The sequence below is a fragment of the Poecilia reticulata genome, chromosome 9 (assembly GCF_904066995.2).
Source record: "Poecilia reticulata chromosome 9, P_reticulata-male-v2, whole genome shotgun sequence".
Lineage (NCBI taxonomy): Eukaryota > Metazoa > Chordata > Actinopteri > Cyprinodontiformes > Poeciliidae > Poecilia > Poecilia reticulata.
In genome coordinates, this window is record NC_088838.1 from 4,752,869 (window position 1) to 4,780,507 (window position 27,639).

The 27,639-nt window shown below is 40.7% G+C and overlaps 1 protein-coding gene across 3 annotated transcripts in view; it reads left to right on the forward strand.

Moving 5' to 3' along the window:
- zmat4a (zinc finger, matrin-type 4a) overlaps window positions 1-27,639 on the forward strand; it is an 88,957-nt gene that overhangs the window by 24,622 nt on the left and 36,696 nt on the right. For all 3 annotated transcript variants that reach the window (XM_008417301.3, XM_081611283.1, XM_081611284.1), the window contains 2 exons: window positions 10,729-10,818; window positions 26,768-26,924. In XM_008417301.3, the coding sequence (XP_008415523.1) occupies window positions 10,729-10,818; window positions 26,768-26,924 (247 nt within the window). The remainder of the gene's footprint in view (window positions 1-10,728; window positions 10,819-26,767; window positions 26,925-27,639) is intronic.

Consider the following 27,639-nt stretch of genomic DNA (forward strand, 5'->3'; position numbering starts at 1 on the left):
TTATTGACCAGTCACAAGCTTTTCTTATTGATTTCAGCCAATACATTTAAAAGGAACGCATAGTTACTTAATTCTGAGTTTCCATTTAGAAGTGAGCTGAAGCTGAAGAATGCTTTGGACTCAAAGTGGAAAAGCTGGAATGCAACATGTCTGACGCCATCGTCGCAACAATATCTGAAGAAGATTTGGGACGCTGTCGTTCAGCCGCAAACTTTCTCCAGAGTTAATTTACAACGTGCAGATGGATTGTTTAGCATCAGAAAGAGAGTGACAGGACATGAGAATGTTTGGACATCTTGAAGCTAACAGATGTATCGTCCTTACTTTGAAGAAATATTCTGGTGAGAACACACCTGGACTACTTGTATAATTGGAGGCATTAAAGTCTTCAGTTTCTGATGGGTGAGTTTTTATTTTCAGAGCACGATTACGACACACAGCGCTAAATAATTTTAAAACTATTTCTGTGCTTTCGAGAACGTACTAAGAAGAGTTCAGGTAAAATATATTTTGAGTTTGTCTCTCGTTTCATCAGTGATAGTCAATGGTAGAAGGGACTGATGAAGCATTCCTCTGTCCCTATAGTGTCAGTCCTCTGTGTAGTTTTCCAGTCTGTGTAGCTGAAATCCTGTTCAGAGTGGCATGTCTAGATGTTTCGGTGTGATCTCATATTTAAATGGACCGTCTGATCCTGCATGCAGCCTTCATCTCCTTTGACAACAAAAATTCATATCAAAGAGCTGCCAAGACGCAGGTGAGATGAGGCAGTTTTCTCTCCAGAGGACGTTCAGGTCATGACGTTGTTAAAAATCTGGATATATGCCAAGAATGCCTTTCAATCAACAGTTTGGTCGCCTCGGGTCTTGCTTTCTGCTCTTCAGATAAAACATTTTTTACAGACAAACCGTCTGACACACTACTGTGAAGATCTCCTATCTAGTCAGAATACCATTGAATTTTAAACTTAAAGCAGCATTTAAATGACAGTCAACTGGAAAATGTAAGCGATCTTGAGCCCTCTCTCTCAACCACATCAGATCTGAAATTCCCCGTGTGGAGGTGATCAGAGCAGCCTCTGCCTCACAGTTCAAAGAATCATAGCTGGTGGTAAGTTATGCATCTGTCTCTTTGCGTGTGAACCAGACAGGATGAGCACTGCACTGGCTCATGGGTAGCATGGGAGTTTTTCTTTTCTTTCTCACTATGGCCTCCTCGTCTGAAGGAAAACTGAAGCGAGCAGAGAATGTTTTTCCTGGTTTCCTGTCCAAGCATTGCTAGTTTGTCGACATGTAACACTATCAGACTTTTTTTAGGTGGCTTTTAAAGTCTTTTTAAAGTAAGTATATATTTTTGTAACCCTTCCACAGTCTTATGAGATGGTGTCATTTGGGCGCCTTGTACACGGTCAGGCAGAGTCGCACTGACCCCTTGTTTGCTTCTGGCTTTTCCCTCTGTCCAACCGTGACATCTGCCACGCTCCTCCTGAGCGTCGCAGCTTGACTGCGGGTGGATTAAGAAATAACAAAGTTTTTTCCACTATGGATAAACTAGCTTGATACACTCTGGTCTTGACTTAGACTTGGGTTAGGTGGTCTTGACTACAATACAAATCTGTAATATCTTTATTTATTCTAAGTTCTTGAACATTTTTGTCATTGTGGAGAACATCATCCATTTGATTTACTTTATGGTTCAGTCTTTCTGTTGTCTGACTGCTCCAACAGTGGCACCTTATTGTACTTCACTGATATGATTCTTTTCACATGAAGGAGAATAAGGGTTTTTCTGGGAAACAAAAAACTGAAATGAAAGAAGCTACAGCCTTTGTGACAAAGACAATCATGTTCAGCGCTGTAGGGGACATGGGCATTTAGCGTTTGGCTGACTTGTGCATTTTTTGATTGCTGTGCCCTTTGTCCACTTGGTATCTTCACTAATTGGTTTCCATTATCTTGAAAGCATTTGAAAAGAACTTTCCTTTTAAACATTTGTTGTGGTTTTTCGTCTGTGCTGCTCACTGTAGAGCTCTTGTCTCGGTTAATTGGCAGATGAAAAAGAGGACTTTAATATATTTGACTTTCATATTTACTCCACCACTGCCCCCACTGAGGTATCTAGGGATTGAATGCTTTTGCTGATACACATTCACACAAAAATTGCTTGATTGAGCTGCCGTATTATTGAAATGTGATGTTGGATTCATAGTACAAGAAAAAAATAAGTTGTTTTGCTGCAGCACAAGTTGCGTTGTGTCAGAATGAAGATGTTTGAAGAGGCCTGAGCCATGAATTTAATCTGTCAGATGACTGACAGAACATTTTATGGTAGAACAATTGTGCAATATTACAATTCTACAATAGCTCTTGGCAGAGTTTGTTTAGCTCAATTCATTGCATGAAAAGTGGAACGTTTGTAACTCTGTGGAAAGATTAAGGCATGCAGGGTTACACAAACCTGCATAATAATGAGCCAGTGACCAATGGTGAAAAAATTTATTGTTGTACCTGGATACTTTTTATATGGATTCAGATTGAGTCAATCACTGTCTTTTCTTGTAAAGTTGTGACATCGTGCTTGTACAATTGAAGTTCCAGTTGAAATCATTGCCACCCAAATTATTCCCACCACCAAACTCTCAACCCCAAATGATTCTCTAACAGCAGTTTCTGACACAGAAATGTGAACACCACTTTCTGTAGGCAGCTTTTAACTGCTGGGAATTGTCGATATTCGTGGGTGTTCACAGGCTTGGAAATCTGGATTTTTGTCCTACATCTGGTAAAACAGCTGTGGGACAACAACAGTGACCTTTACTTAATACTAAAGTAACTTAGTATTAAGTTACTTTAACTTAATGTTAAAGTAACTTTTAGTAACATTCGTATATCCAGCTGCATTTTGGGTACAGGGTAGAAACAAAACAAGTGGTGATGAGTCTCTGACCACTAACCATTATATGACTTTCCAAAGCCAAAAACCGATTCTGGCTCGGCTAATTCTGATGCATCCAATGTGTGTTATTGATGAGAATTGATGTGCATTAAATGTTGCCTTGCAGCATTCATGATGGGTTTTCTCCCTAAACCCATTTGTCACTGGTTCATCAGATCCCTAGACATTAAAACGGTTTCACTTTGACATAGGTTGACCATTGTGGAGATGCTGTTTCCCCGCTTGGCAGTTCAGGGGCCTCCCTTTGAGAAGTCAGCTTCAACACACCTTTCCACTTCAGTCCATTTAGGACAACATGAAGAGTGGGTGTAATTTTTGGCTTGTTTTGTTAAAGGGTAAAGAGCAGTATGTATGTATTTTTTTAAATCAGTACCAACTTGCTGATTTTCCTAGTGCCACAGTGTTGTCTGGATCTTTTAAAATAGCACTGCTTCTGTTTAAGATTTGTCACTGCAAAAATATTGAAAACAAGCAAAAGCATTCTTATAGGTTTCTACTGTATGTTTGAAGTAAAATAATAATAAAAAAAACCTCAAATTCCAAGTTGCAGTAACTAACAGGAAGATCCCTGAAGTCAAAATTCTAAACTAGCTAAATAAGGATAAGGCAGCTCTCATCAACTAATCTTTAAAATCCAGTTTGGCAGCCATGTGTGTTTAAACACACTGATAGCAACAGTAGAAGGAAACTGTTTAGTGGGATTGTCTGGCTCAGTTGGTGGTTCTGGTCCTAGACGTTGTTGGCCTGGGTTCCATTCCTTCTGCTGCATGTCTTCCCCCTCTCTCTCTCCACCCTGCTTCATGTTCATTAAAGATCACAACAAGACTAAACAAGAAAACTGTTTAGTCGTATCTTATTAAATATTGGACATAAATACATTCATGTAGTTCATGGAGGTTAGTGGCCATCTGTGAACCTCGTTGTGACGCCTTTCCAGAACCTTTCATGATAACAGTGAGACTGACAACACAATTTGTTCTTATATCCAGAAGAAATCATATTTTGAATAAAGTGCTAAAACCCTGGTAAAATAAACCCTAAGCTCCATTACTATGCTTGGTGTCATGAACAACATCTCTTCTCTCCGTCTCTATGCAAGTCATTGCTGAACTCTGTACCGGAATCTTGTTGCTTTTACATTCAGTAGAAATATTCCAGAAATGGGATCAGAAGAAGACCAAAGGAGATAATATCTGTCTGTTTTGGATAATATAGTTGTGATACCCTGGTGGGCGTCTCATCACTCACCTGTCCCCCTGACTCCAGCAGCTGCGGCTGTTTTTGATTACTGTGAGACCTCAGTGTGTCATATAGTATGAGCGAGCGCTACAATCTGAACCTACTGGGAATCCAGTAGGTCTTTCATCTTATGGAAAACGGGCTTATGGTTCCCTGGAAACCCTAGCGATGCCAAAGCTGTGAGGTTTGATTCACTGGGGCTTTACTAAATTATTTTGAAAAGTTTTAATTTGACTGGCTGAGCTGAATATAGAGCTGTGGTGCCAAAGACAGTTCACCGGAGAGTAAGTTTGAGAAAGGTCAAATTTAAATGGCAAAGATGAGCCAAGTATTTATAGAAATGACATTGGTTTAAAATATAGTATTCACTGAACAGTATGGCATTTAGGAAGTCTGAAGGTCAACAAGTTGACTAAAAAAACTTAAGGATGACTTTATCACCGCAGCAGTTATACTGTCATATGCTGCGAATTAAAAGAACAACTAATATTATTGTGTTTGAGTACTAAGATTGTTTTCATACAAAACTTTGAATTTGTCCTTTGCTCCACATTGGAGTGGGCGATAAGGACTGGGATTATTCCAATATTTTGCACTACTATTCTGATAACGATAAAAATGATGATAATGATAATGCTAATGATTACTCCTCTTTTATGGCTCAGCATTCGAGGTGCCAAGTTTTTGTAACGCCACATACTTACAGAACTGTGGTACCACTAAGCTGCACATAGAGACATTATTCATATTTTTGGATTTACTGTTATTTTTTTATGCTTTCATGGGGAAAAAACATGAGAAATAGTAAAATAAAAGAAAAACTATTTTAGTCAGTTATTTTTACATTAACTGACATTTGTGACGATAAATCAAAATTATTATAGTGAACTTTAATTTTTCACAATAAATGATAGATGATATAGCATTTCCATTAAGTGAATTTATTGTCGTAGTTTAAATATTTGCCATTTTATGGCTAATGGAAACACAGAGTTATGTGGCACAGCTGCTTATTGCCTTTAGCTGCTCGAGTTCATCCACACCCTGCACAAAATACCTTTAGAAATGCTTCTGATTGTCACAAGGGGTATACAATGGCAACACTGCCATGTTACAAGAGTTTTAAACAACTAGCAGCAGCTCCCGTTTCTGATTCTCAGCCATCAGTTACCTGCCACAGCAGAGAGGAGGAGCTAAGAATCTCTTTTAGCAATTGATTATGTTGACATGGATCTATTTGACAACCTTTATAGATCCAATCCAAACGCGCTTCCGTCTCAACTAATTTTTAAACCTGCATGTTCATAAAGTGGTTCCGAAACGGTGTCGGCATTAAGCTGATTTTAAGAAAATACCCATACTCGGGTGCTTAAACTGCTCTTACTATTTTTCACTTGTTTTAGAGGCAATGGGATGGAAATATTAGCTATTTGTAGCGCTGATAAAAAAAAGTTCTGCTGGAGCAAAATGAGGCAGAACCATAATGATGCTGATCGAAAATCAAAGAGAAGGTCTGTACGAGCGCGTTAGGAGTAATCTGTGGAGGACACGCTCAGCTATTCTACTTTGCTTTTACTTGGTTTCCTCAGGAATTAGTCTGTGTGCTAAGCGATAAAAAGCACAAGTAGAAGGTGATAAAGCTGGCCCAGAACCTTTTGCCAGAATGAAAAGTGGCCTGACACTTCCTGTTTAAGCAGAAACAGCACTGCAGAGCTGCTTGGTCCTCTTTATACGGTTCACCCTAATGCAGTGGCACTTACAGTGCAAACACTGGAGAGAAGGAGAGGTTATTAACAGAAAGAGTCCTGAGAGATCAGCTGGTAGGTGGCTTTTACAGGGAAGAAAAAAAAACAAGTGAGAGAGAAGGGTGAAACCATACTGTTCTCTTGAAATATGATTAAACAGAAGGAAAACGGCAAAAAAATCTCTGTGAAAGAGCGAGAATTAGTCCGTGAACCATGTCATATTAAAGGAGTTCAACATTCACATTCCACTCACACTTAGGTTTGTATGATCTCAGACAGGATTTTAATGTGAACACAAGAACTCTGCTCCCTCGGCTTCACCAAATGTGCTTCCAGCCACGTGAGGCACAAATTTAAAACCACAAGCTGCTTCCTCAACTTTGTGAGCATCATGATAAAACTTTGGTATCATGTGAAAACTGTTGCTGTGCCGTAACACAGGGCAAAAAAACGCAGAACATGGTAAACATACAGAGAAACTGATGGTTTCAGAAAATAAACAAGTTATCAGGGATTACTGTATAACAACTTCATTTAAGTTAAGTTCACTTTAACCAGCTCTCTTGACCCTAATATGTCCTTATAATTTGCATTACTTCAAGCTCTGGGCTGGAAGAGCATTTTAAAGTAAATGGTTGTTTTTGATGACATTGGAAACTTCCGTCCCAGTTTGTCAGCAGACTGATCTCTCATACAGAGAGATTTAGGAAAACTATAACAATAAAACTCACCGGATGTTGTCCAGCTAACGCACAGGAATGGATCCGCCTCTGGGACTGATCACTGAATCATTCTAAATGTCATCATTAAAGGAGTACATCGAATAACAATGAACATCCTTACTGGGGTTTATTACTGCAACTTTATAATTGCATTGCTGGTTGGACTCTGTAGAGTCAGTTGTAAGGAAGAATGTTTTATTTTTGTCATCAAATTTTTTATTATCCTTTGTATTTCAGTACAGATACTCATATTTACCTTCCAGCAGTGTTTCCCCGCCCTGGTCCTGAAGGCTCACTGCCCTGCATGTTTCAGGTGTTTCCTCTCTTCAGCCCATATGATTTCAACTGACTGGTGTTTGTTTAACTGAACTGCAGTCAGCTGAATCAGACGTGGTAAAGCAGGGAGACGTATAAAACCTGCGGGGCGGTGTGCCTGGAGGACCAGGGTTGGGAAACACTGCCTTACAGAAGCAAACGAACAAGAATGCACACAAAATAAAAAACAAGAATAACAAAGGAAGAGGAAGAAAAAGAATCAGGATTAGAATCATAACCCCTGGATCCTATAGCTTGAGAGCCCTTTCACATGAGGAAAAGATGTTGATGATGACTTTCATGGCCCCCGGGTTTGTAAAGGGTGGAGCAGAAGACAGCCACTGTTAAAAGAAAACCAGAAGAAGTCCAACATGGCTTCTGGCTAACTGCAAACATGTGGAAGGAGATTTGGTCTAACCAGACCAAATCTGAACGTTTTGGCCAAACTGCAAAACGCACTTCACTCTGAACACACCATCCCTGCTGTCGAATATGACGGTCATTCTCTGGGGGTGCCTCTCTTCAACAGGGACAAGGAAGATGGTCAGAGTTGATGGAAGATGATTGGAGCCAAATACAGAACAATGTTGGAGAAAACCTGTTGGAGTGCAAAAGGCTTGAGACTGAGTTGGAGGCTCGGCTTCCAGCAGGACGACCACCCAATACATAAAGCCAGGATTACAATGGAATGGTTTAAACCTAAACATGTTCAGGTGTTGGAACGGCCCAGTCAAACTCCAGACCCAAACCCAATCCAGAATCTGCAGCAAGTTCTAATTCAAAATGGTCTCCATGTGATCTGACCAAACTTGTTTCAGTCACAGGTTGAGCTCAGCTGGTAAATGACAGTAAAATCAGGAGCAGATTAGTAAGATAAGCTTGTACAAAGACTCAACAGGTATTAACATCTTTTATCCTCAAAAATGACATCCAGTTTAGTTCATGATGCAGTGGTGCAGCTATTAAATTCTACATTTTATAGATCTGGTTTCAGATCTATATGAATAGATTCACAGTTGGGAATTGGCGCAGGCTGCTGCAGGCGGCTACTGAACAGGAAGAAATGTCCAGCATGGGTTGAGTTCTTGGACCAGAAGCGCCTATTAGCAGCTCTTAAAGATTATTTATACTCCTGAGGAGCAGATTTTACATCCGACTGGGATGAGTCTGTTTAAAAAACAAGTTTAGGTCGTTTGGCATCGAACAACCCGGTCCTTTAGCAGGGGGTTGTCTGGAATCACATTATCTGTGATCTGCTCACTGATGTGGTAGTAATGCGATATAGATTTTTTCTTCAGTCCTGATTATCTTCACCATGCACAATAGAAACCCTCACATTCCTGCAGTCCTGAACTGCTCCAAAACTTTTCAGACTTCTTATTAGTAATTACAGCCTTTATTTGTCTCGTCTGACGAATTTGATGGACTGATGTGTGAATGAATTATGGAGATGTTTACACCATTAAAGGGCAAGAGTACAACCAGATGACCACAATATTATGGACGGATCACTGGAATGCATGCAGAGACTTTTCCATAAACCTTGACTCCTAATAATAAGGGCACGTTTTCTTTGTTTTTTTCCAGTCTAAGTGGTTGTATCAACTGATAAGAGACATCGCCAGCCAAGCCTTTGCCGTCATAAAACACTTCGCTCTATTCAGATCTTGCTTACAGCACAGTCTGGGTTTTTTCCCATTGAAGTGAATTCCATCCATCCATCCATCCATTTTCTTTACACCCTTGGGGGTGTAGTGGGGTTGGGAGGGTTGCTGGTGCCTATCTCCAGCTAACGTTCTGGGTGAGAGTCGGGGTCACCCTGGACAGGTCGCCAGTCTCTCACAGGGCAACACAGAGACATACAGGACAAACAACCATGCACACACACATTCTCACACTCACACCTAGGGACAATTTGGAGAGGCCAATTAACCTGACAGTCATGTTTTTGGACTGTGGGAGGAAGCCGGAGTACCCGGAGAAAACCCACGCATGCACAGGGAGAACATGCAAACAACCCAGAACCTTCTTGCTGCAAGGCAACAGTTCTACCAACTGCTCCACTGTGCAGCCCTGAAGTGAATTCCTCCGGTGGAATTTCAACCGGGCCAATCACCAAACTGAAGGGGAAGTTGTTGCTGTTGTTGTTGATGTTGATGTTGCTTTTTAAAAATAATTGTAGTCTGCTTGTAGTTTTAACAACGTCAGCGGAGGAGGTGAACGAAGCCGTTCAGTCTGTGTTGGCTACGCTTCCAAATGTGAAATTAACAAACAACAATCTTGCTCAACTCTGAGCTTCTCTCTTCACAGTGGAGGATGGTTGTTTACAATGCAGCTGATTTCTGGTAAGATTCATAGTGTCGAACTGGTGCATGAGCAAACGTTAGAGATTGGGTAAAATTACAAATTTTGAGAGAGTTTGCACCTACAGGAAGCAGTCATCTCTCAGTAGATGAGAGCCTAAACCCTCTGGACGAAGCAAAGCGTAGAACCAGGCTGACCTTTACCAGGCTCAGACTAGGCTAAAGCTAGCCAAAACCTTAGTGGTAAAATTCCAGGAAACATTCCATAGGAATCAACAAGGATTTGTGGGAATTGATGGGACTAAAGTTTGATTTTAAAATATTAAAGGTTGACTGGTTTTTTTTTTTTTTTAGCACAACTTTGACCAAAACAACTAAATTTCTTGCAGGTGCAGTTCAGTTCTTCAAAAGCCACAGTGGTGATCGTTTGTTGTCTACACTGCCATTGTAACACATGTAACATTTGGAGATAATCACAGGAAAAAAGTGCAGTTGCTCCATGAGTCTGTGTCATACCTAAACAATTTTCTTATAGTACACAAAAATGAATTATCTTTGTTTTATATAAAGGCGTAGCATAGTTGTCACACTGAAGGAGTAAAGGTTACAACCAAAGATGTTTCCTTTTAAATGAAAGATTTTTGTCTGAGAGCAAAAAGAGCAATATGGCACTTTCTTCAGTTTTAATTGCGTTTAGATGAGAACAGATCATTTGAGTGACGAGGCATAAATTCATCTGTCAACATTGTGAAGTTTTATGTTTAAGTATCAAAATCCTCTGTTAATTGTTTACTATCTCACTGTTGCTCAAGCTGCCTTCATAGCCAAGCATCTTTAAACATTAAAACTGAGGTAAAAATATGCACAAGAGCCGAGTCAAAACTCCCACAGTGACAGTATCGGGATGCACATTTTTATCGAGTTAAAAAGAAGCAGTGGAATATTTTCGTTAAAAATTCATTACAGTAACTTTTTTTTTTTTGCACAAACTGAAAGAAACGTTTTTTTCTTCTGTACACTAGTGTTCTGTTTTTTACTGAAGAAGTGTGTTTTTTTTCTTCATTAGTGTGAAGTTCAGAAAATGCAATAGGATTTCTAAACATAATGTAATGACATGACACTGCTCAGAGCACAAGACATAGAATTAGACTGACTAGGTCTGCCATTATGGATTGGGTACATTGTCACCAATATCTGATCCCAAATTTTTTTCCGATATCGGGACCAATACAGATATTAATATTGAATCGGTGCATCTCTAGTTCACAGTTTAGGTCAAAGAAAAAAATCTCTTAAGTCTGCGCCTGTCAGTGTGTGTCTGCCATCAGTGTGGCCGCTTCATGTCTCAGGGTTGACCCGTGATTACATCAGACAGTGCATTTTGTGTCATCTTGCAAAAGTAACACACATTGTACGTAACTGATATTAATTTGAACTTTTCCTGCCTTTCAGAGTCGGAAACACGCCAACAAAGTGCGGCTGTATTACATGCTACATCCTGTGGATGGAGGCTGCCCGGCCAAGAAGCTCAGAACAGACAACGTGAGTCCTTATGGTTAAATCTCTTCTTTCTTCTTCAGCTGCGTTTCCTCCATAGCCTCTGTAATCATTTGCAACATGCACACATGGAGTCAGGGCTGTGGGAAACATTCACTGTGATCTTTAATTATCCACCTCGTGTGTCAGAACAGCAGACAGATAAATGACAACAGTTTCTACTCCAGGGAGCAACGGGTGGCAGAGAACACCAAACTTTCATTTAAACCCGACGCGTTGTTTGGGATTCAGCCTGCAAACTGTCCGTGTCACACGACGCGTCTGACAAGCACAAAAGTTCTGCTGCTGAACAAGTTTGTCCCAGTTAGGGGAAAATGGAGAGGCGCTGTGATAAGTTTCCACGTTGGCGTGACGATGGAAGGCACTCTCTGGGTTTCACTCTAAGTGTCGGAGTGATGATGATGCTCTGGGGAAGAGACGGAGGTTTGTGCTGCAGTGATCGGGACGCTGCCAGCTATCAGTGGGGAAATCAGAGTTTGCGATCCAGAAAAGGATGCATCAAGGGACACTAATGCTCTCTCCTGACTCTCCTGCTGCCTCAGCTCATCATCCGGTTCTGCTGTTGTTTCTGTTCGCCTCTCCATTCTCACTTCATCCCTCTGCTCCGCCTGTCTGTCTTTCTTCTTTCTAATTTCCTCTCCTGCCCTCTGCTCCCTCTGTCACACTCCTACCATCACATCTTTTCTCCCGCCTTCCTCCTCCTTCCATCTTTGGACAGTTTTCAGCTTTATTTTTTTTCAACCCTAGTTTTAATCAATTAATGATCACTGTCAAAAGTCTTAATCAGACATTTTGTCATCTATTTCCCTCTCCTGTGTGTTTTCTCTGAGTGTCATTTCTTTTGTTAGCCATTTTTGCTTCCCATTCGTTCCTTTTTAGGTTTCATTTTTAGGTCAATTACATTTGTTTCTCCATTTTTTTTCATCTACTCTGTTTCTCTCTTATGCTGTTTCTTTTTATGCTGTGAGTTATGCTGTGTCATTTCTTCTTCAGCTTCATGTATTTTTCTTTTTCATTTCTTTGTAATTACTTTTATCATCTTGTTGAGTTTCCAGTAAATCTTTATTCTTTTTTTTTCTTGCTTATTCCCATGGCTTTTTCCCCATTCTCTTTTCACTTCTTTTATTTTCCATCTCTCCCTTTTATGCCGATGTTTATGTTTTGCTTTTATTTCATCTTTATCCTGCTCTTATATGGACAGATTGCTATTCTGTTCATATTTTAATGATTAGCTCCAGGTAGAAAGCTGGCTGATATGATGAAGAGGAGAATGGCAGATGTATTATGTGAGGAAGGGCAGCAAGGTTTAAGCCGTTTTACTGTAGTGTGGATAGAATAAGGCTACTATAGTGTGGATCAATAATCTGGCTGATTACTGATTACCAATCTTTAAGAAGTCTGACCTGCCAATCCCAGTTTTGGCTTATACTGATTTTATGTATTTATTTTTTCTGAAACATTGCTGAATGTAGCAATAAAGTTGCTGAGTTAGTAAGTAGTAGCTATTGTTGACTGCATGACCTGGTGGGCGGGGCCAACATTCAAACCTCTCACAGAGGAGAGCAGACAGTCGTTGATCTTTACACCTTTTTCGAGGTTGATAAGATCAATTGACAATATCGGCTTCACATGGAAGTATCGGCCAATCATCGATCTCCCAAAATCAAGGAAATGTGGGTCAACTTACTGTAATGCAGGAAGAGATTCTGGAAAGATCTTGATGGAGTAGAAAGTGGTGATGAGACCAAATCTGAATGGACATGTTGGTGAAGGAAGCAGCTCCTTATGAGTGTGTGTAGTTTGTCCTGTCTGTCTTTGTGTTGCCCTGTGGCAGACTGGCGACCTGTCCAGGGTGACCCCGCCTCTCGCCTGAAATTTCTCGCTGGAAATAGGGACCAGCAACCGTTCTGATCCCACTAAGGCAGGGGTGGACAATTCTGGTCCTCGGTGGCCGGTGTCCTGCCACTCTTAGATGTCTCCCTGGTCCAACACACTTGGATCCAACAGCTGAATCACCTCCTAAGTGCAGTCTAGTCCTCAAGAGTCCTGCTAATGACCTCAGTATTTGACTCAGGTGTGTTGAAGTAGAGATGCATCTAAAAGTTGCAGGACCTCGAGGCCTGGAGTTGCCCACCCCTGCACTAGGGACAAGGGTGGACAGAAGATGGATGGATGGATGGATGGATGGATGGATGGATGGATGGATGGATGGATGGATGGATGGATGGATGGATGGATGGATGGATGGATGGATGGATGGATGGATGGATGGATGGATGGATGGATGGATAGAACATGCATAATGCAAAATAGACCATTTCATAAGGTTTGATAGAAATTTCATAATTATATAAACGTCTTGTGCCTTTTTGTTTATAACAAATCAAACATAGTTTTGACTAAAAGGATTTCTGCATGTGTCAATACATAATATAAAGACCAAAGTGTAAGGATTTGGTTATTTCTGTGTGTTAGGTTTCTGTGTCCCATCTACCCCTTGATTAGTTACACCTGTTCCTTGTTTCCATTGATTGCCTCCCTGTGTATTTAAACCCACCTGTGTTCCTTGTTCTTTGTTGGATCCTCGTCTAGTTGTCCTGTTGCGTCAAGTCTGTAGCTTGTTTCATCAAACTGTGTGCAGTGGAGAAATGAATGAAGAATATTTAAACCTTTAGTTAAAACCTTATAAACTAAACTTACAGCTTTGGATTCACTGTATTATAAGTCGGACTGTTTATGTTTTGCAGGGGCCGCTGTGAACAATATCCTGTGGAAGGACTTAGAGTAAATGTTCTTGACAAATAAATTAAAGTGCAACGGAAAACTCAGCTAATAAGATTTAGTCACTGACATTCAAGTGTGTCTTGTTTGTACCTGAGGATGTATTTTATTGCTGAGGTGAGACTACAAATACACAATTGATTTGTTGTACTTTACATGCCTGCAGATAGTGCTTGGCCCAGACTGAAGCCACAGAGGCAGCATTGACAATTTTATCCATAAAGACGATACTCGTGCACCAAAGTACAAGAACATGACAGATGAAGAAATGCAAGGTTATGATGGACCTGGGACTTTTCCAGAATGACTGGATGGATGATCTGGGTAGATCTTAAACTAAACTAATAAATCTGTGTTTTTACATACAATGCTACTGAACACCATGCATTTTCTTTTTAATAGAAGGGCGGTTAATTGTGGAAGAGCTGCATTGAAATTAGATTGGATGGCTGGATCTGTGCCTTAGATTTGGTCAATATTTCAAACCATCCTGCCATTTTTGGGCAACAGATTGTGACTCTATCTTGAGACTGAACTCTATCTTATCCTTTTTTCCGGTTAAGAATGTAAGGCTTACAGACTTTTTAGGTTGGCCAATGAAACTTCTCCCCTTTTTCTAAATTTCACTAAATGTAACACAGAAGCTGTTGGGAGGTGCTGATGTTTTTAACAGCATTTGTCCACAAATATAAATCATTCTTAACGCATCTCTGAAAGGTCGACAAGTTATTCCTGTGGTTCATGTAGAGCTGTGCAACCATGGCTAACGTGATGGGGTTTAAACTAATACCTTGATCAAAAACTCTGGAAAGAATCATAATTCCTCACAAGGGGTTGATGTTTATATCCTTACAGGTCAGTCTGTGTCCGGTTTGAGCGAAAGGAGACTCATGTGATCTGCGTAAAGGTAAACTTAAGACATCCAGCTGCTGCTGCGGCGCGCGAGCCAATGCAGAGAGGCACCAGCGGTGCGATTGGTCCAGCTTTAAATCCATAAACTATAAACCTATCTTAAACGTATCTTTTAGGAATACATCTGCTCCACCAGTGAAACGCTCAGAGCAACAGAGATGCTTGCAATCCGGCTTTAAAAAAATAAAAATAAAAAATTTCCTGCGCAACCAGGTTTGACCTGGACAAATAGGTTTGATCCCCAAATCCACCCAACAGCTAAAAAGAGATGCTATGTTGTCTAGCGATGTGGAAGATGGAAGTACAACCAGGGGGCCGTTACTCAACAGCTCTAAGGAATCCGTCTCACATGTTGTACAACTGCTTGCACTGTACAATTCCCTAACTGTACTGCCACCGCAAGAGTCGAGCCAGACCAACACAGATTCCAATAAACATGATATCTCAAAGTCTTTTCCCGTGCCCGATGACAGATTTCTCTCCCTCAGCTCCATCAGGACTGGGGAGATCTCTTGTGGAGAAATGTGTTTTCCTGGTTGGTGGACAGCTGAGTGGATGAGACTTGCACAGCACGGGATTGATGAAGCCGCTATAAACACCTTTTCCGGAGCAAGACACCTCCCGGTGACGCTCGGGTTCAGGACAGATTGAAAAGTGACATTCACCCAACTGTTTTAAAGGTCGTTGGAGAACTTAAAGAAGTTCTTCTCTGTGTCTTCCATGACAGTTTGTACTTGCTGTGCGGCCTCTGTACTCACAACATCCAGGATGTCTGAACCAGCTCGCTGCTCCAAATGGTTAACGTTCCCGTCCGGGTCGGTTATCCCTTTTGGAACAGTGGAAAAACTGTCCCCAACGACTTTGCTCTCGTTTTTAGAGAGCGCTACCCCAGTTGGGTTAGTCTTGTCTTTGGGAACAGTCACAAACGGTTCACTGGTTGGGGTTTCAGAGATGTTTGTTAATTGAGCTTCCCGGTCCAGGGAACATTTAAGCTCAAAAACAACAGAAACTTTACAATTTAGAGACGATTTTTTTGTCAGACTGATGGCTGTGACGTCTCTGACTCTGTTTCCCTCTGAGACACGTTCCCTGTCTGGGGAACTTGGTAATTCAAAGACACGGGTCTTTGAATTACCAGTGTCTAAAACTTCCTTTTAGTTGTTGCTAAAAGGAAGTTGTTGCCTTTTAGCAACAACTTCTCTGGCAAAGCCAGAGATGAAATTGATGAAGCCAAAACTTCAGCAAAACCTCTAGCTGTGAGGTCAGCCTTAGAAAGATCTTCCCCAGCTGGGTCAGTTTTTTTCTTTGGGAATGATTGAAAAATCATTTCCCACGACTGTCCTCTCACACCTAAGATCGTCTTGTACCGTATTGTCTCTAAAACCAGTGACATTGCTTTGACTGGCAACTGTCTGACTTACAGGACAAACTTTCCCAGCTGGGTCAGTTTGTTCAGACGGTATGCTCGCACTTGGTACTGTCTTGTAAAGTCTCAGCTGAGTCAAAGTCTGTGGTTCTGCAGACATCCGTCGCTCGTTTGAAGCAAACCTCCGCAGCCGGGATCAGTTTGTTATTTGGGAACAGATGAAAATTCATTCTCAGAGCTGCTTTTATCCAAATTCTTTTCAGGAAAGTAGCTGTCAAACGCTTTCTTCACTCCTGTGGTCACTGCATATCCAAGCCCAAAGCTGAGTGGGAGAAAGAAAGGGACTAGCGCCTTGGAAAAACTAAACATCCTTAAGAAACACCAAGTCAAATCTCCACGAACCGTCTGGATCCTAAATGCTTCATTGTGTTGAGATTCTAACATTGAAAGCCTCAGAACTTATTTGATCTACTGTGATGTACATTAGGTCATCTATGACCTCATCAACGAGCTCACTGCAGTTCTGTGACACGGTCTTGCTTCTGATCGTTGCTATGGAAACGATCAGATCAGTTCTGTATGACTCAAACTATAGACTAAAGGACTAAATATTTAAATATATATATTTTTTATTTAACATGAAAAGATTAACACTATATCCATTTAAAAATGTCACCATCTCATTTGGATTTGGCAGAAGCAGAAAGTTTTGAATAAACCAGCGTGAGCCTTGCATGTTGGTTCTCTCCTTATTTATTTATTTGTGTGTGTCTGCGTGTGCGTGTGTTTTTTTGGTTTTTTTTCAGTGTCACAGTAAATCACTGTTGGGTCTATGGGCCGACCTTAGGCCCTTCGTAAAAGGGCACATTGTCATGACGGAAGAGAGCTATACTTAAACTACACAGATGTGATGCGACCAGGCTGTGCTTAAAAGGTGGCACAATCTAAAAATATACTCAGCAGCTCTGCCTCCAGACACTGGGAGTGTGTCTGACCTGGCACAGCCCTACATATGGACCCATTGGTCTAATGGCATCTGACAACTGGACACGCTGCCGGTTATGCCAGTCGCTTTGATAACCTGCTCTCATGTTGAGCGGGGGATGGGCGGGAGTCGGGTAGCATGTTCTTGATTAGAGAAAAGTAGCTCGACGTGTTCTAGTGTAGGGTTCTGGTTCGTCGTGTTCTACCAAACTGATTAGATTTGGCTAGATAGAAGAAAAGTTTTGCTCGGTTACTGCTAGAGATGACCCACGAAGGAAAATTAAACTCGCCAATAAGATCAACAGTATCAAAAATGGAGCTTTTAACTGCAAACCCCAGTTTTGGGGCTTTATTTTGACACTCTGGTGTCTGTGTTCAGATCCTACTTAATCGTCTGCAGAGTAATGAAGTTCAGACAGATATGGATGGTTGCATAAGAATTGCACTACAACTTTATTTTCCTTGACACTGCAAAAAAAAGAAAAAAAAGAAAAAAGAAAGCTCGGAGGTTGAACAAGGCGATAAGATTTTGGTTCATAAAAAATTTAGAAATGCCGTTCTGATGTGACTCATAAAGCATACAAGTCCTGAGGGATGATAATTGCAACCTAATGATAATTGGATTAGATTGCCAATTAAATTAGGGAATACATTTATTGCAGGAAATCAATATGTTGTTGACAGCTTTGCCAATTCAGAGCAGTTATGCTGCTTACAACTTGTTTGCTAGAGTTCGTCACACTGCCACAGACATGCATCAGAGATTACTTAGAGATTTATTTCTTTAGATTTTTTTAATGTTACACTTTAATGCTTCAAATATCACTGGGTTACAAAAAAGTTGGAAGTTGTCTGTGTTTTTTCACCTGAATTAGGACTATTCTCCACTGCTGAATCCAAAAGTGACATCCATTTTTCTCAATCAGGTCAGGTTTTTATTCTAATTTGATTTAGAGATATCTGATCTTCTGACTAAATCAATTTCTTTTCTGTGACATTATCAGTTCATACTTTTGTCTGGTAAAGGCTTATTGATCTCCTTTCAGCTTCTCTTCCCCTCTCTGCCCACCAGAAAAAAAAAAACAAAGTCAAAAGTGAAAATAAAACAGAAATGGGATGGAAAAACTCCAGGATTTACAGTACTTTCTAACTCTCGGTGGAATACACATGTAAACACACATCGGTGAATGCTTTGTAGCACTCTGCACTACATCAATCTCTACACAGCCATAAAAAAGCTTGATTCATACTGAGACGTTTATTGAACTCAATTATTCAAAGGTACACGAGTGTTACCAAAAAGATGTATAGGATTCCACATTAACTGAACTTATAACTTGTCAAATATAAATTGCGTGCGTGCGTGCGTGCGTGCGTGCGTGCGTGCGTGCGCGCGTGCGCGTGCGTGCGTGCGTGTGTGTGTTGCATTTTTTGGCACAGTTCAGCCAGCAGCAGTAAATCCCATATGCATATTCATGTGTGCAGATTTGTGTAGTTGATCTGGTGGTTCTGGTGTTTCCCTGCCAGTTTATTCAGCTGCCAGTTCTGATTAAATCAGGCCGTCAGCGTCACTGCAGGATCCTGACGGAGCTATCGCACTCGAGATGGCACAGTCGTCTGCCCCGGCTCCGCTGAACAAGAAGTGATTGTGGTCCTGCGCTTCATTGCCTCAATCCCACCTTGAGCAATATCCAGCAGATTGCACTCTCGGTACACATGCACACGCACACACACACACACACACGCGGCATATTTCATATAACACATTAAATCAAAGGCATGACCAAAAAGCACCAGAGCATTAAAAAAAAAAAAAAAAAGAAGACCTGTCTAGATTTCAGTTTTCTCTCATCCAGAAAGCCGAAGCATCCTTCTTCTTTTCCAAGACCAGATCTGTGAAATAATAAATCCAGCAATAAGGATATGATTTTGACACAATAGCAAGTCATGACGTCGCATATAGTACTCAGAATTCAACTATATTTACAGTAGGAGAAATAAATTAATCAAAATATGATAACTTAATTTTGTCTCTAAAATGTTCAAAAATAAGGATTTCTATTTAATTAAAATATAATTAAAGGACATGAAATGAGCTACAGATGGCCAACCAAAGAATAAACTGCTTACAGATGTAACACACGTCTATAATGCTGCTGCAGATTATTTGTGTTTACATAATTTAAACGGCAGAAGAGAATTGTAGACATTGTATAGCTTATTGTCTTCCATGTTTCATTCTGTCAGTTGAGGAATGTTTTTGTTTTTTTAAATAATTCTTACAGTCATGGATTTAAATTTTAATGCTGCAGTTTGCAACTTTTACAAAAACAAGGATTTTACATATTTCTTTAAACTGTCAGTCTGACCTGACATTTTGTGTGACACACATGATCTGTAAATAACTCCAGCTTCCTGTGGTTCTACAACCACCTACAAAAATGCACCTCTTGGTCAGAAACAGCCAAGCAGAGCCAGGAGGAGGGTCTTAGTGCTGCTAATCACCCTCATGCTGCCACGAATGCTGAGGCTAGTTAGCATGGCCACCAATGGCGGCAGATGAACAGTTTTCCTATAACGGTATGTTGTTCCTCCGGTATTGTCACACTGAGTAGCACATACATAAGCTGATTGACAGCTCTAAGAACTTTCTTGTGGCTCTGAAAAAGCAAGACACCTCCTCAGTCCTGCTGGTATCATATTAAATATGCTTCCTCAGCTGGAACTGACTAAAAAATAGACTTAGGAAAGTGAAAAACGGTTTCACCTTCATAACTTCACGTTTCAGCTCCTGTCGCCGTGAAGCATATGCCTCACTCTTCCATTTGTCTTCCCTAAGTGCTTCCACCTTTCATTGCAGAGCTGTTTTGTGTGAATTGTTGCTCCTAGTATCTATCAAAGGTTCATGATTTGGCTAAAACCTCTCTCTCTGGGAGCGGAGGTCAGCATAAAGGACCCCAGGCGTGCAAATCTGAGGGCAGTGGACCACTTCATAGTGAAAAGTGTTGCCATATGCAGCCGGAAACTGGATGTGTGTGAGACCACACAGCGTAAATGTTGAATAATTGAAAATCATAGAAATGTACACTCCCTGAGAGCCGCAGTGCAGTTTTCTCAGGAAGAAAAAAATAAAGACATGATTGTTTGAGACTGGAATTGGTTCATTTGGAAATATCAAAACACCTTGAAAATGGGTCATCAGCAGGTGGCTTACCAAGAACTGCCTCTTGAACAAGACAAGAATGTAACATCATCCTTTGACTCTGAAACATTATTCATGGAGGGTTACATTTATGTTATGTTGCTTACAAAACTATTTGCATATTTCCACATTTTGTCATGTTACAGGCCCAGACGTAACGAGGTAAGCCAACATCGTAGGACAGAACTGTGAAAAGTAAAGTGGTAGTTTACAAACTACACCACAAATGTAACAAAGGACATCTGTGTCTTTGACACTAACTCATGACGTCTGAGATATACTTGGCATTTTCAGTCAGTACCATTTGCCTGAACACGCTTATAAAAGCGACTCATAATCTCAAGGAGCTTTTATCCTGGCTATATAAAGGTTGGTAGTAAACACATGTAGGTATTTTGTGTTATAGTTTGAGAACTCTGTCTCCAAAAATCAAGGAGTTCGATATGCTGAAGCAAAACAGATTTACAGGGTCTCCTCTATTCTTGTCCCATTAAGTGCATATAAACAATTAAATAAATTGATTGCACTTAAATGATGAATCAACTTTGGCTTCATAACTTCCTCCTGACCTCCTTGCAGAATCTTGAATCAGGGCTTTGATGTGGAATTATGAGTGCCACCTTGGCCAAAGTTTTGAATTCAGAAAACATTTCTGCAACAGTTGGTACATATATGATGATGAATCTCAAGAGATTTTTCTGCATAAATTAAGAATTATTAATAATAAGACTCTGGACGAGGGGTTACCTGATCCTGACTTAAACATGATTGCCCTTCTTCTTCTCCTGGCCATAACTCTGCAATGCGCTGACAGCTCATGGACGGGGAGACGGATTAAGTCCAGGTCAGAGAGGATGATGAAGTAGAGAGTAAGCATTAGTTTCCATGATCACAGAATTCTGAGGAACTGAACAATATTAACAGTAGTTGATCATTACTGATTTTCACTCAAAGCAGTGATGAACAAAGAGGGCCTGTGGACTCAATGGAGAAATGCATCCTACCCTCCTTATACAAAGAAAAGGGCTGGTGTTAAATGTGATTGGCCGGTGTCAGTGGGCTGCCGATCTATTGGTTTTGTGTAAATAAAATGTTAAGATTGTTGGTCCCAAAGCTGTTGACATACTGGGAAAATGTCCGGTATGCCTGATGGCCAGTCGGCCCATGAGCAGAGCAGCAGTGACGATCAGTTATACTCCACTTCATGTGTTTTATTTTGTTTTTGTTGTTTGCTTTGGTGTCTTCAAAGCATCTAGAGGTCTGAGTCTCAGTAAGGTCCAGGCTACTTGTATAGTTCAGAAGACATACAAATTATTTGGCATAAAGTTGGTTGTAAATGAAAAAAATTTTTTAAATTGTCCTGGCAAGGAAAAGCAGCCACTGCCAAAAGGCTGACAAAATACAAGCCATCCATCATGCTTAAGCTAATGAGGAAAAATGTCATTCATTGGTGGCCTTGCATGTTTTCTATTAAAATTTTAAAACATACATTAACATTTTTCAGCAGCTTTTTGAACGATTGCACATTAATCCAAAGAGACCTACCAGGATGTATTCCCTCCTGCTGTTGGTTTGGCCTGCAGGTTTAATATGAAGGTCACTTTACTGTGTGTGCGCTGCAGCAGCTGTGGGGTATAGTGTCTGCTTAGTGTTGCCTGCATGCTTCACTTGGCAGGAAAACACTGGATTGTCCACAGCTATGTTGGGAGCCAGTCTTTTTTTTTTTTTTTTTTTTTTTTTTAAATCTTGTCCTGTCCTATTTCTTCCCTGTGCACCTCGGGGGACGTGCACACGAGTAGCTGGAGCTCCCCGGCCTCCTGATTTAGCCCAGACATTATCCTGCGCCGAGCCAGGTTGGGCCCGGCCAGATTCTGACTGGCCGTCACCCGGGGGATCGGTGCAGCGCTCGGATTAGCAACGAGGAATAAAACGCTGGAATCCCCCAGCGGTGGGGAGAGGGGGGTGGTGGTTTGCCACCATTTGTGAAGCGGTGGCAAAAACAAACGGCACCAGCCCGGTGCAGTGAGACGTCACACACCGCGTCTTTGTTATGGCGCAAACACGAGCGAGGCGAGGGACACGAGGTCTCACTTCCGCTCAGATTAGAATGTGCTGCTCGACGCTGACAGCAAAGAGAATCTACTGCCTGCAAATCAAAAAGATTATTTTATTATGCCTCATGTGAATAGAAACAAGCCCAACTCCCCTCAGCCTGCCCCGCCCCTCCCCTACCCTCCACCTTCTCCCTTCCTGTCTCCATTAGTTACATATTCTATGAAGTGTGGCAGAGACCTATATTGTACCAGTGCAGAATTCTGTTATTTCTCATTGTTGAGCTGAGATTTCGCTACAAACGGCAGCCGAGGCAGAGCGTGTGTTTGGTTTTGTGATGACTCATGAGGTTCTGGGGAAACAAATGGAGAAGCAAGATCTTTTTTTTTCCTGCGACGCCTTCTGCTCAAAAGTCCAATGCAGCTGAGACTCTGTCTGCCTGTGACGCTGCGACTGTCAGGCTGGGAACACACACCTACACCGCTCCATTAATTACATTCCTCTGCAATTAGCGCCTCGTTTATACAGCTTTAATTAAGCATGAAATTATGGATCCCGCCTGTTTGAGGTTAGCATCTCATCTCCTGTTGCGAATGCTACTGTGAAATCCTTCGCATAAAATGGAGCTCTGCTCCTGATGCGTCCCTGGTGGCTGAAGAAACGGAGGCTCCGGAGAGTTTCTACATGAGAATTAGGAAAGGACAAGGCCAAGGGCAGGAGGAGGGGTTCTCTTTGTGTGTGTGTGTGTGTGTGTGTGTGTGTGTGTGTGTGTGTGTGTGTGTGTGTGCGTGCGTGCGTGTGTGCGTGTGTGTGTGTGTATCAGAATGACTCACAGCACGGAAGAGCTTTTCTGTTATCACACTCTGTGGGGGGAATAGCTGCGGTTTTCTCCTTGTGGACATTGGAGTTTGCAATGTTGCAGCTCACAACACGCAGAGTTTCAGTAAAACATTGAGAGTGAAAGTTCAGAAAAAGAGTCAAACTTTAGCTACTGGATAGTCTATTAACCCTGCAATAGATTCTTTGTGTTTTGAATCATGATGGAAAGACTTTTCCATGACTGACGGTGGAAAACCGATTGAAAGTGTTCCTGGTTCCACAGCAATTCAGAGGGAAAGACGTAACCAGGAGCTGCTAATCAAATAATTGTTTCATTAGTTCACTGGTCTAGAACATACAGGGTTGTTTTAGCGCAAAGTCAAGAAGGAACGATGACATTTTCCTTCCTCGAAGGAAAATTGTGGAGAGATTCTCTCCACATTCACATGGTTGATACAAATATATATTTGCTATCTTCTTACATGGCAGATGTGGCGCTACATATGCTACAAGTTGCATTTTTAGCATGAGAATAAGTTACATTAATTGCCAGATGTCAGTGCGGGGATACCTTGCAGAAGAAGTGTGAAAGCTCTCATTGGCTATAATCAACATTGTGAACATGCTGCTCCCTCTAATGGCAGAAAAACAAACTCACCGTTACAGGGAAACAGTTTCATGCTAACCTTAGCATTCATGACAGGCTAAGCTGATAGGGGAAAACTATCACAGTGGAGAGCAAAGGGGGGAAGTGGCACACACATGTGAATGATTGACAGTGCTAAGACCCGCCTCCTGGCTCTGATTGGTTGTTTCTAATTAGCACTGGGAGAAAGCATTGTCTGTCTCGTATTAAGACATAATGACAGTTTCAACAAACCAAATATGTTTTTGTAACAATTATGTTTGGCAGCTTTAGGTCTGGTAGCGTTGAGGTTTCTTAACACTCCTGTTCTGTGGGATAAAAAATAAATAAATCAAAATTTGAACGTGTGTAAATAATGTTAGGTTTTCTGCATTGAATCACCTAAATAACAGCTCATTTATCCAGCTCATCTATCAGCTGGTCGTTTGCTCTCTTCAGTTCAGAACCTCCCACACAATGAGTCTAGATTCCTCTGAGGGGAAGCTTTTGTGTGTGAACCAAACACTTCTCTTCTATCACATAAAAACCGCTCCACTGTGAAGTGTCACATACCTTTTTTTTTTTTTTTTTTTGAAAAAAATTAGACTTAAAGTGATTTCACCTGCCTCTCTAAGCGAGTGTATCATTACCTAAATCGTTAATTAGCGTAATTACCCTCCAGCTGGAGTGTGATGCGAAATAGATGCTTTCACGTTGCATAAAATGAAACGTTGATCCATGGGTCACATGACCTTCAGGCGCTACTACAGTACGATGTGGAAAGCAGAGACTTCGTCTGCTGCCATGAACAACCTGAAAATGTTACCTGGGTTAACCTGATTACACATGAGAGCTTTCAGAGGAGCAGAGGAGTAAAATGATTCATGGCTGATTCACGTCTCGATTCGTGTTTTTTTTGTTTTGTTTTGTTTTTGTTATCAAACGCAACCCAGTTACCATTATAAATGATTCAATGATTCTCTCCACATTTACATGGTTGGTTTGTTGGCTCGACTGTTTTCGTGTGAGCGTGTTTTTTGTCTGTGCGGTTTCTAAAAAGGCTTCTGTTACTCCGGGCGCCAGCGTAACGCAAGAAGAAACTCTCCTCGTTGTCGAAGGTTCTGAGTTTTGGTCGTCGCTGTTGTTCCGACACATCCATCCATTAACACAGAGTCTCTTGAGGATCATTTTCCCCTACGACGGTTGTTGGGTTGCTGTTACTTCTTGTAAAATACGCAAATAATAGCAGAGGGAAGAAAACAAGTTAAAAAAAATGTTTTTAAGACTTTATGGAAATTTCAGGGGATGGAAGTGACCTCTACAAGCTCTGGTTTCCTGTTTTAATGCCGATTTAATCATCAGTGAAGCTTCGTGTGCGAGAGGAGACATGAAAGGCTGCTCCATCCATGCATGAAGAAATTTATTTTTAAAAACCAACAAGGGAGGAACATGACAAGTAACCATTGTGATTTAAAAAAAAGTCTTAAACACAAAAAAATATATATAATTGAGCTTTTCTCTGAAAAATGACAGTGGTGTACTTTTTGGTGTACTAGGAACTTTAGCTCTGTGTTTTTCTTTTCAACAGTCTGTTTTTTTGATCTCTGCTTATTTTTGAATGCAGTTACTTCACAGTAACGTTTAATGGGGATACACTGATCCACATTTTTTCACGTTGATACAGATATCTGATTAGTATCAGGCAATACCAATCCAATGCAGACAAATAGTCCTGATTTATTTATTTATTTTTTTAATGGTTCGTTTTTTAAACACAGACATAATTTTACTAAAATATTAACATGTCTGATGACTTTGCACCAGTACAGCACACTTAAATACATCAATAGTTTCACAAACTTGGTTAGGCAGGTAAAAACAACACAACTGTAATCTGTTCAATCAATCGGTGCAATTAGGAGTAAAACAGCTGATGTGAATGAAACAACGGGTTGACCACGTTGGCTAAACATGTAGAAATAAACTACAAAAAACCTTTCAAATGGTTCAGGAAGTGTAATTAGGAATTCAAAGTAAAATGGAAAATAAATATTAAAGCAAGATGTTGCTCAGAGACAAATCATAGAATTAGACTGAATAGATCTGCCCTTACGGGTTAATAGGCACATTGCAACTGATGCTAGAATTAAAAATATATACATTAGGACCTTTACAAATATTAATATTGGATTGGTGCTTCTCTACTGAACTGAAAATATAATCGATTTTTGAGTCATCTCAAAAACTGACAGAAAATATCAGATAAAACGGTGAATTTCTGAACAGCCTGGTGAGTGATGACCAATCCCTTCATTTTCGCTTTTTGTGTCTCTCTGAAGAACAGAGAGGAAAAAGTTCCACCGTATCGACTAATGCCGAGAACACAAGAGTCCTTCTGCTGGCCGGGGGAAGGTGATGGAGTGCTGCTGAAAGTAATTGAGTACTGCTGAAATCCCAGATTGGATCCTTTGAGAGAAGAGAGGAAGGACTGAAGTGTTTAACGGCTCTGCGGAGACGGTGCCAGCTGGCAGCATTTGCATTCTGGCTCTTTTCCAGCATTTTTAATGCAAATGTGAAACAAAGAAAAAAAAAAGTCTCGGTTCACATTTGCTTTTTTAATTAATTTGCCTACTGTCTAAGTTGACAGGGAGTTTGGATAGATGTGTTAACAATGACTGTAACAATGATAGATGCATGTGTTAATTAATTATAAAACACTTAATGAATACATTTTACAAAATAAATAAATCTACAGTACCCCGTATTAATTCTAGCTGAATGCATGTGGAGTTTATTTTTTCCAGCTGCTCAATGCGCTAAGTTGAAAAAGTTTCAAGCTGTTGGAGAAACGAACTGGTTAAGAAGTGGTCAGAGGTACAACAGTATTGTGATTTGTTATGATCTTCATTTTTCTTTCCGCTATACTTTACTTTGACCTATAAGGATTTTCCTATTGCATATAAAACAATAACATTTTTCAGAAGATATCAAACCAACAACAATTAATGAGGTGAAGAAGCAAAGCAGATTGCACTCATTGCCTCTAATGTAGAGACAGTCTCAGTCTGATTATGGGTGGGAAACGGGCTCCATGGCAACGTCTATCTCCCAAAACTGGTACCTGGTTTTGTTTGAAGTTTGGGTTCATGCCTCATCCATCAGATAATGTTGGCTCCTTTCTTCTCCTTTGCAGGGCAGCGATGAGAGCGACGTGGACAAGAACAAGTGCTGCACGTTGTGCAACATGTCCTTCACCTCAGCAGTGGTGGCACAGTCTCACTACCAGGGTAAAATCCACGCTAAGAGGCTCAAACTGCTGCTGGGAGAACAGCCTGCCATCACCACCAAAGGTATGTTCTCTGGTAAAAACGCTCTGAGTATAAATAATGGAGGAGTTGTGTTGTCCAATAGATCATTCATCCATGCAATTTTAATGTAGCTGTTCCATGTTCTCTATTTACATAGAAAATGGACAATGTCCATGTGTCATAAACCAGTGAAAGGTGGAGTTACCTGTCTGGTATTGTGATTGTATGTATTACTATTAATCTGGGCTTCTATGTCAACTTAAAGCTTCCTGCCAAATAGTCCTAGATTATGTGTGGATCAACTAACTGCTGACAGCGACGCTGAGAGGAGGAAATTTCTCTCTTAAGAGGTGTGGTTGACCCGGTTGTTAGATGGGACTGTGATTGGTGTAAACACAAAGCAAAATAAAATTTAAAAAATCCTATATTTGATTAATGCGTCATACAGTCTAGGCTGGATTGAAAAGTGTCACGATGAAGAAGCTATTTATAGCTGAATATATTATCACACAGCATTGATAATATATGCTGTGTATATATTATCACAGCATATATAATATTGTCTTATTATTGTCACAATAAGACAATACGTCACGGCTTTTCGCAATGCAAGTCACTTTACTACATCATCTGTTTGATATTAATGTGGACGCTCAGCAGTCAGTAATTCACAAATTATTGCTGGTGCTGTTGGAACATATCATGTTGTCAGTCTATTAGTTCACCACTTTACTTCTGAAATGATGGGGAAACATTC